Here is an 11,053-nt window from a genome sequence, read left to right as displayed (position 1 = left end):
TGAGTGCGATGAGTTGTGGAGTAATGTCCACAATTACATCTATATATACATATAGTAAAAAAATGTTGATAAAATAACTAGCCAACTTAGATTATCCCCCACTAAAATATATTAAGCTTAATAGATCCATCTTATCTTAAAAGATACTCTATTACCTTAGTAGACTCATCTCATCTTGAAAAGATTTTATCTTATCCTAACAGATCTAACTGACCTCAAAAGATTCTACCTTATCTTTATGGATTTATCTTGCCCTGATTAGCATATTTATCCCACTCTAGAATAACAACCATGATCTAATCCAAAGTAATTAGATATTATCTAGTCTAATCTAGTCATATCCAACCTAATCTAGATTTTATCTAATATATTATGATCTAATCTAGAGAGTTACTTAATGCTGGTACAAAAAAATAAGACCATACTCCTAATTCACCCAAGCTTAAATCGGTAACTTAGATCAACTCGGCCATACCCAACAACCTGACCTACATAATAGGTTACATAACCTATCCCAATCATTCAGAAGCAAAACAACCAAACCAGATTATGACTAATATCATTTAACTTATAGCCACCTACTAAACTAGCTGCTCCACCTACTACTTTATCTTAACTACATGTCCCTAATTCGGATAACAACTTCAAGAACGAAGAATCGAAGATGATCAACTTCATCAAGAAAGGATGAGCACCAACTCAAGTCTTCAAGGATCAAGTGAGATCACCAAGATGAGTCAAGATCTACAATTTGGGACGAAGTCCTTCCTTACCCTACTCCTTACCCAAACCAACCCATGCTTTTGAGACATCTTTTATCCTACATAATAAAGTAGCTATATATATACCCATGCTTTCTTAATCACCTGATAATTTGTGATATAAAAAAAACAAATCTTTTGATATTAAAACCAACTAGAAACTAAAACATAGACTACAAACCAAACTTGTTTGATACCCTTTCTTACAAATCTCGAGGACGAGATTTCTGTTAAGGGGGGTAGGATTTGTAATACCCAATTCTTATGCGATAAGAAAGTAGGGTTAAAATATGTAAATAGGGGTGCTCATCCTTTATGAACAAGATAAAATAGATAAATGCATGGCATGATGTTTTTGTAATAAGTGCATAATAATGGGAATCTGAATATTTAAACCCAACTGGAATTCAAAATTTAACATGAAGAAGTGGGAAGATAAACTTAAAAATTAAATTATATTTGGCTTATGTGTTGAACTTTTCTTTGGGTTAACTTAACTTAGAATATATATATATATATATATATATATATATATATATATATATATATATATATATATATATATATATATATATTCTCTAGGTAGGATGAGTTGAGACTATCCTTTAGTCTCAAAAATATGTAATGATATCATTAAAACATGTGAATTAGATATATAGTCATAATACGATTTCTCATAACAAAACAAGTGGGTTATGCCTTTCAATAACTAGGAAGTTTAAAATATTTAAATGAATGTTGTAGAAATTAATGAAATGTTTCTACAAAAACATGTTGAAATTTAGACCTGAAGTAGTTTCAGAAATTGAAGTTCAAAACTTGAGACAAATTCAACAAAAATCTGAAATAGGGAAATGAAATAAGAAACAGAAAAAAAAGAGAACCACTCGTCTTGGGCCGATTTCACCTGTCTCGGCCCATCTCACTCGCATAGCCAGTCCAGCTAAACCCCCTCCCACACTGCGCTGACACCTGGGGCCGCGATGTCAGTAGCCTAGTGCGTCACTGCCGGTCGGGCTCGCGATGCCAGCCTCTGTGTTTCGCTCCCGTCTCGCGCCCTGCAGTCTCGGTCATGTGGGACCGTCTCGTCAGTTATCCCTTCAACAGAATGTGTCTTCCTCGCGTGTGTACTGGCTGATGGAGAAACTGTTGGGTTGTTGAGATCCGGCCGAGATCCTCGCCGGTGATAGCCCACCTTCCTCCGCACAGAACCTCCCTCGCTGTGCCATATGACCGGTGGGACCCACGTCTGGGCGTTCTTCTAGCTCGAGTTGTTTCCCCGAATCCTTGGGCGCGGACTCAGTGGGCTGGCCGGATTTCTCTCGTCAGCCGTTGCTAGCCTGGGGCCGAACCCCCCTGACTCCGGGTATATATGCATGGCCATGTTCCTGGTCATTGCGAGGAGCAGGTGGGTAAGCAACTACCTCAACGGAGCGTAGCGTTACAGAGCTGAGAGCGCGCAGGGCGGCCGCCACCATGGGACCTCTCTGGCGTCTGCGATTGGAGGGCCCCTGCAGCTATGGCGCCACCGTGGGGCATACCGCGGGACATGGCGGATGCTCGTCGGGTCTCCCCTGGGGGTTTGCGCGCGCGATGGTGGCAGAATCACGCTTGATTGCTCGTCGGTCGTCATGTAACGTTGTGGTGCCGCTGCGGTGCGTGATTGGGGGACATTGCCATCTCAATTCAAGGTACTGAAACCACAATCAAGTTCACCCTACCTTTGGCTTCGCGTAGCACCTAATCGCTCGAGTAACGGGGCGCTAGACCGGGGTTTGGCCGCTCCGGCGGGGTCTGGGCCTCGGGTCAGCACCGCTGTCGTGTGTGGGGAGCGGGAGGAGGATGACAACGCATCAGCCGTCCGATGTGTGGCTGGTGGATGGGATTAGATTGTGTCCTGTGCTGATCGGGCGTCGTTCGATCCGGATCGTGCGGATGCGATTAGATCGCGCGCAACGCTTCAGTTGGGATTCACGTGGAACATTGATTTGTGATCGGGCGGGTGTAGGTTGATCCAGTATAATAAAATCGTGGCCGCTGATGTCTGATCCGGCGGTCCGTGGTGCATACCGCTTCATGATCTAATCTGTGCCCACGATTTCTGATCCAACGGTTGTCGCGTGCTGATACCCCTTCGGCGCCGCAACTTTGCTAAAACGCCCCTGCTGTTTTAGCTAATCAACCCGCCGTCCCCGCTCAATGTTCGCTGAGTCTAGGGAACCTTGCGCTCTGGCCCCTGAGTTTCTTTTTATTTGGCGTGCAGTCTCGACAGATAATTAATCAGAAAATCTATTTAAGAAATGAATATTTAAGTGTAAAAATAATCCTAGAACTTGTAAAATCCATATAAAATTCATTTTAGCTCCTTTTCAGTTCATTCCAGTTCCTATAATTTTGTAATATTGTTTCTTATCAATTAGTGACACTGTTTTGACATGAAAGTCATATTAAAATTAATATCCTAATTAATCTTTATCCAACACTTAAAACTTCATAAATTCATAACTTCTTTATTTTGATTCCGATTTGATTCGTTCCAGTTGCATTAGTTCCGTATAAATATGTACTACGCAGTAACAATATTTATTATACCATGTCTCATTATTTTATAATTAGATTTCTATTTAACCTATGTTAGTTTCTTGTTAATCTGCCTATCATTATAATCTATTAAAATATGATCTATGGTCCATATATAACTTAGATCAAAGTGAGTTAATTATTTATAAGATATTCTCTCATATGATGTATACTAACCAATTTATAATATAGTTTAATATTTTAATCACATGGATCTTTTGTAAAATTACAACTCCTTAATCGTAACTCCGATCTTAGTAGCTTTCGATCCCACGATCTCGTAACAACGCGTAGATTATTATTATACAGTTTGTTCTTATGTTTGGTGTGATGTTAATTTTGCCTATACCATGTTTGTCTGTATTGCTACGACTAGCAGTGAGGTCACGAGTCACCTGAAGAGCAAGTTGGTACCTGGAATCTCAAGTCCCAGGCAAGTTGTGCCCTTGATCACTTCTTTTACCCAATCATGTTCTAATTAATCATAATGATCTACATAGGTTAATTTTGATGGGACCTAATAGGTTACCCTAGTTTGTCTATCTTTATGCCTTGTTTACCACTGAACTTTTTGGGTAGTACTTTGCTAGTGCTATATGTGGTTTTGGGCATTGAGATACACATTATTCATGATTATACTTTTGTTATCCGTTGTTATTTACTGTTCATGTCAAGATCATTAATGTTAATTGGAACATAGAGCTTAACTTGAGAAACATGTGCCACCACAAGGGTTTATGGACGCCCTTGGCTGATTAATTAGGAAAGCTAGTGGAGGACTACCTTACCCGAAAGGGGCAAGGGCAGTAGGGGAGTGGTCAGTGTAGGGAGGTCCTTGGTTGATTTTGCTGCGATGGCGGTCAGGCAAGAACCCTGCATTGGAGCTTCCTATAAACTGTAGCGGGTTTTCTGAAGCTAGTGGAACTTTGTAAAGGCCTCGTAGTGTTACCCTGCCTCGCCTCCTCGGTAGAGGTGTATGGGAAGTCGCGATCCCTTGGCAGACGGGTAACATGACTTGTGGTTAAAGGGTACAATCTCTGCAGAGTGTAAAACTGGTATACTAGCCGAGCTCACGGTCATGAGCAGCTCAGGACTCTCTGATGATTAACTTATGGAACTAAATTCAATTTGTCATATGCATTGCATCGCAGGTGATGTTGTTACTTTTGTTCTACTACTTAATTGGGTTTGGTATTTACTTATACTTAGTAATTGCTAATAAAATTTTGACCAACTTTAAAAGCAATGCTCAGCTCTAACCATCCTCTTTGGTAAGCCTTACACTTCACGTGAGCTCCCATCTTTGGCGAGTTCATGCACATTATTCCCCACAATTTGTTGAGCGATGAACGTATGTGAGCTCACTCTTGCTGTCTCACACCCCCCAGGTCAAGAACAGGTACCACAGGATGAGGCGTATGGAGGATGCGGCGGCGTGTTCGTGAGAGGTCTAGGCCGTCGTCTCCCAGTCTACTTTGGGTTGCTAGACCGTTGTCTCCTTATAATGTAATTGTTTATTTTGTACAGAACTTTTATTATATAGTAAAGATGTGACATTCGATCCTGTGCCATGATTCATCATATGTGTGAGACTTGGTCCCAGCACACCTGGTGATTATGTTCGCGCCCGGGCTTTGGACCCCTAAAACCCGGGTGTGACACCTACCTATCAAGCTAGACCGATCTTGATCTTGCTCGTCGCAACATATATTTAATACCTGTAATTAATATTGAAACACTTGGGTGTCGTTTGGTTTTTAAAATGTAACGTAAATGGTAACAGTAGGATAGTGTCGCGACGACGACGAGCGCGATGAGGGAGTTGGGAAGTGCTTGCGGTCAGGCGGGGTCACACGTCACGAAGGAGGCGGTGGTAAGCGGCATCGGGGCGGACTAGATCGAGCAAAGTCGGATAGAATATAGAGTCGAACATATAGATACGGCCCGGGGACTAGACTAAGAAGCAATGGAGGATGAAGAGGAAGTCAAGAGGACTGGGCGTATACCACAAGAAGATTCATGACTGGGTTGGTTTACTCCACATAAAACTTTATTTACTGGTTTTCTCTACTTAAAGCTTTATTTTTTTATACTTAACTTTAAATGAATATTAGTTATAGAAGGTTTTACAAAATTAAGGGAGGCTACAGTCCACTCGTATTGATCCACGTCCACCCGTGTGTAGGAGTATGTGTAAGGTAAGAACAATTTACCGACAGCGAGGCACATCTTTGGATCCAGCATGCTTGCAATCAATCAATCATTCAATTCAATATGGCCTGGATGGTTGGTGTCCGACATTCATTACGTTTTAGAGGGAAACCCCGTTTTTTTCACGGGATTTTCATTTTTCTAATAAAAATTAGTTTATTTTTCTTTAGAAAAATAGGAATTCCTCAAGAAAATGTAGTTCCCAAACTAGTTATTTTTTTCCCAATTCTCGATCGAGTCAGTGTCGTGGTATACATACTATACTCTCTGTTATTTATCAAGGTTCCCTAGCTTTTATTTATGACATAATTGATACAGGAATTACCACAACAAACTAAACTTGGAAACTAAATTACAGACAGACAGACAGAGGTCCATCCGCGGGCTTATTATTTGGAATTATTAATTAGAGACCAAAGCAAATGAAAGGACGAATCTGAAACGTAGCCAGGTAGCTAGAGCCTGAAGTGGTCGAGCGCGCGGCCATCGAGTCCTATGGTGTTGAACTTTGCGATGAAGTCTCGGGCCCTGACGCTCCTGTACAGCGGGGGCTTGCTGGGGTCTGGAATGGGGCCGTACATCCTCTCGGACCTCCTCACGTCCGTGTTGAAGAAGGACGCCACGGAGACCCTCGCCGTGTCGCTGCTCTTGTTGGCTGGCACCCGGTGCTCCACGCTCCTGAACCGGTCATTGGTCACGAGCTGCAGAAGATCACCGATGTTGACCATGAGCGCCCCAGGCCGGGGAGCGATGTCCACCCAGCAGCCGCCGCTCTGCCCGTTGTTGCCGAGGCGCACCTGCAGGCCGCCCATGCCGTCCTGCAGGAGGATGGTGAAGAAGCCAGGGTCCGTGTGCCTCTTGACGCCCACGGTGCGGTGCGGCTCCGGGCACGGCGGGTAGTACTGGCACACCACGTTCAGGTTCTGCATGCACTCCATCTCGTACAGGTGGTCGCTGGGCATGCCGAGGGACTCGGACAGCAGCTCGAACACGAACCGCGCCAGCTTCGTCACCGCCGCGCCGTACTCCAGCATCACGTTCCTCAGTGGCTCCGGCAGCTCCTCCCGCGGCGGCGGGTTCGGAGCCACCTCGCAGAAGAGCGTGTCGCGCCAGTCGGCCGCAGCGGCCTTGAAGAGGTCGAAGTTGGAGGCGAAGCGCAGGTTGCGAGCCAGGTCCCTGGAGTAGAGCGCCTGCTTCGCCTCCACGGGGCCCTCGTTGAACTGGCGCACCCCGCGGAGCATGCCGCCCATCAGCTCCTCCGCCACGCCGTGGTTCACCAGCCAGAAGAAGCCCACCGTCCCGGCCGCGTGCCTCACCTGCTCGACTAGGTCCTCGCGCCGCGTCACCGAGAGGTCCACCACCGGGATGGCGGCGCCGGAGGGTGGCGACGACGGCAGAGGCGCCGGAGAAATTATGTCGCTCAGGGCTTCCGGCGGGTGGTGGAAGATGGACGGGATGGACTTGACGCCGGAGTCCACCAGACCTTTCACCCCCAGCTTCGTGTCGTCGAACGCCTGCAGCTCGCGCCGGCGCTCGTCGCCGTAGCCACTGTCGTCCTTGGTGGCGGTCGTTGGAGCCATTTTCGTCACCCCTTACCTTATTGGCTGCCCTTCCAACTGGGATGTGCCTCTACTACCTGCGATAACAAGCTTTAAATAGAACCGCAGGCCCTGCATACATAAACGAAGGAAAGAAAACGTTTTTTTTTCTTGACATACCACCGGCCCTGCATACATAAATAGAACCGCAGGCCCTGCATACATAAACGAAGGAAAGAAAACGTCTGTGTGGGCGAGATGGCGACGGGATCTGTAATTCTTTAATTTGTAACACTATCTAGCTAGATTCGTATATAATTGACCCTTAAAAATATTATCTAAAAAGTTGCAATATATTCTTACCAGATTTCAACCAACCGTTGAATAGAGCATAAACGTTCTAATATTTTTATTAAAAAAACTCTAGTATATATGGCTATGCAATGATAGAGCATAAAAGTCGGCAAAAAATTATTCAACCTAAAAGTTTAAACTTCATCTGGGTGTTAGACGTGTAATAGAAGTGAACAATAATTATTTTAGTTTAATTTAATTGTGCTAAACATGATTTGAACTCATGATACCATGTTAAGTTGGCTTAATAAGAAGAATAGTTCACTTAGGAATGGCAGTAATTAACCTAGTATTGGTCTATCTCGACCTAATTTTTGAATCTCTATTCGACTCGTTCCTCTTGGGAGGCGAGATCTAGGGTTCCACGCCGTCAACGGACGCTCTACGTCATCGTGGACCGTCTGAGCCTTATGCGTGGATCGTCCGAAGTCCGGACGCAGAAAAGATCCGCTCATGCGGTGAGATCGCTGACTGACCGGGTCACGCAGGAAGCACCGCCAGAAGATACACACCTAGTGTTTGGTCTTGAATTGGAGCCGACAGTTTTCTTTGTGCAGATTGCATCAGTGACGATGCTTGATATATGACAAACAGGACACCCAATTGTCGCCAGCTATAGCTAGCTTCTTTCCTCTCTCCACTCCAAGAAGCATATTCTCCTTAATTTGTTTCCTTTGGTAACAAAAGCAACGGCTCTAATTCACTTATCTACCTTTTGACGACACACACAAATCTAACAGTTTTGTGAGTTAGAGTACTAGTCCAGATGTGATTGGTGAATAATGGCGATGCGATGTCCCAGCTAACGTACGCTCTCTCAGTACACAAGGATCCGAGAGCTGATGACGCTGGCTAGCTAAAAAATATCTACCAGCCTCAAAGTGTGCACGAGGACGGGCCGTGTGGCATGCATGCAGTTGGAGCCACGCCTGCTACACGTGAAACATGCATGGATGCCGGTTGCCAGTGATGTCTCTGTCTGTCTGTGGCAGCCAGAGGCAGCGCTAGCGCGGTCCCACCCACCCCTGGCTATACTATACCTCTCATTTTATTTTACTAGATACATTCTATTATGTAGTACGTATGTAATATAATATTCAGTCATGTTGTGCTGCATGATATGGTCCAACAATTTAGGCCCATGTCGGCGATACAAATAAAAGTGGTTCACAAAGATTCGGTTGCAGCAAAATGATTATATTTATCACATGTCTCGTAAGACTTAGGGGGTGTTTGGTTTCTAGGGACTAATGTTTAGTCCCTACATTTTATTCCATTTTAGTTCAAAAATTGTCTTATACACTAAAAAGGAATAAAATGAAGGGACTAAACATTAGTCCCTACAAACCAAACACCCCCTTAGGAATGAAAGAATGAGTCCAATTCAGATTAGATGGAGCAAAACCTGCCGCCATGATCGTACATGTGAAGTCTACCTAAATCTACTCACAATCGTACCCACGGGTGCAATAATATTAAAATATAAAATAGATATATTTTATTAATGATTAGATTATTTTATTATATTTGGTTTTTAAATAAAAAATAAATAAGTTTTATTTAAAAAAACAATAAAAAAACGATCGAGCGTAAGGCATTACGCGCTGAAGGCTTGCTTGTGGACTGGCCATCCCTTCTCCTTTACCTTCTCATCCTCCCCTGTGTAAAGAACCCTCCCCCTCTCATTCTTCTCACACATTTCTTCTCCTCTCCCTCTGCTTCCTCACTAGTGCTCAAGTGTTGCTGCTACTCCATCCAAGATTGCTTAGCCTGATCATTTGAATATCTCCACCTCTATCATCACTCGGAACAGTAATTGTGATCCTTGCTTGTAGTTGACCTTCTCCAAGATCTCCTGAACAGAGCAGTCCGGTTGGGCCTTCTCAAGCTGCCATGTACCCAAAAGTGGATTAGGAGCGAGTAACAACAATTATTTTATTTAGTTATGCTAACTATGATTCAAACTCGAGACTTGTGATACTATAGTAAGTTGTATGCATCAACCAATTTAAATCAAAAGGTTAAGCTAGTAGGAAGAGTTAGTTAGACAATTCAATTATCTTATATTCCAACAAGAAGTCAAAAAAATTATTTTATCATCTCCCAAACCTTCTACTTATGTTCTCTCACTCGGTCAGATTCAACCATCAAGTAGAGATCGATAAATTTGGCAGGGCCCATCGTGGCGATGGTCGGTAGAGGGAATTGGCTCTAGCAACATGGCGTTGAGCAGCTAGATCTCGTGAGTGGCGAACACGACAAAATCAAGAAAAGGCTGCCGGATGGCCCCAAAATAGTTATGTTAAAGCGACAAAGCAGGATGGTGTCACTCTCAGACTGTCATTTTCTTTGCGATAGAATACAGTAGAGCGCTTGACACGCATTATTGCACCCGTCGACGACGCTCTGTTACCACAAAAAAAAAAACTCTACATAAACAGTCATGAAATGGCCACTTGTGCTTGGATTATTTGGCCAATGCTGGCCAGTGGTGAAGGATGGGTCCTTCTTTGCCCGTAGTGATCATAGCTCTGATAGGAGAGGCGAATTGAAGAAGATTACAGGCACACAGCATCCTGTTGGGTCGATGCTAGCTAGCTAGCTCACATGCGTTTGTTTGATGAATCCATCTACTACTCTGTTTTGAGGCACAGCATCACAGCTAGTGCCGCTCTGCTCGTTGGAGCACGATCATCGCCCTTCGCAAGTTCGTGATAAAGGACCTGGTCCGTTCCACCACATCCTTAGGCTCAGCGTGGAACGGTGGCCCCAGGATCTCTTCCACCACCAACATCAATATGCCCTCGACATTCTAGAACGAGTTGACATGCCCGACTGCAAGCCTTACTCAGACAAAGCTCTCTGAGGACGATTGGCCCCCGGTCAACGACATGGCGGCCTACTGGAGCCTCACTGGTGCCCTCGAGTACCTCAAATTCACCCAACCCAACATCGCTTACTCCGTCAGTAGGTGTGTCCAAACATGCACACATCGTGGGAGTCCCACCTTACTGCTCTCAAGCAGCTTCTTTGCTACCATTGTAGCTCCACCGACTTCGGCCTTCTACTTTGACCTTCGCCGTCCCTGCACACGCGCGGACCGTCCTGTCCCAGTGCGCGGACCGTCCGGCCGTCAGGCAGGAAATCCTAGCCCTACGCCAGGTCGTGGACCGTCCGGCCCCTCGCCGCGGACCGTCCGCCCTTGTGCAAAGAGCACCGCCATGGTTCTTGTTAAGTGATTGGCGCCCGAAAAAGATACCAACACACCCGTCGACGACGCTCTGTAACGTTACCAAAAAAAATCTACAAAAACAGTCATGAAATGGCCACTTGTGCTTGGATTATTTGGCCAATGCTGGCCAGTGGTGAAGGATGGGTTCTTCTTTGCCCGTAGTGATCATAGCTCTGACATGAGAGACGAATTGAAGAATATTACAGGCACACATGTACAGCATCCTGCTGGGTCGATGCTGGCAAGCTATACTAGCTCACATGCGTTTGTTTGATGCATCCATCTACTCTCTATTTTGAGGCACAGCATCACAGCTAGTGCCGCTCTGCTCCAACCCACGATCATCCCCTTTCGCAAGTTCGTGATAAAGGACCTGG

General features: G+C 44.9%; 1 protein-coding gene across 1 annotated transcript; it reads right to left on the bottom strand.

Annotated features, from left to right (window-relative positions):
* Positions 1-5,755: 5,755 nt before the first annotated feature.
* LOC541977 (benzoxazin 6) lies at positions 5,756-7,263 on the bottom strand. The gene has a single exon (NM_001111630.2). It carries the CDS (start codon positions 7,130-7,132, stop codon positions 6,008-6,010), a length of 1,125 nt encoding a protein of 374 aa, NP_001105100.1. The 5' UTR covers positions 7,133-7,263; the 3' UTR covers positions 5,756-6,007.
* Between the last annotated feature and the right edge of the window lie 3,790 nt (positions 7,264-11,053).

Source organism: Zea mays, chromosome 4 (assembly GCF_902167145.1).
Source record: "Zea mays cultivar B73 chromosome 4, Zm-B73-REFERENCE-NAM-5.0, whole genome shotgun sequence".
NCBI lineage: Eukaryota > Viridiplantae > Streptophyta > Magnoliopsida > Poales > Poaceae > Zea > Zea mays.
This window is presented reverse-complemented; position numbering and strand designations above follow the sequence as displayed.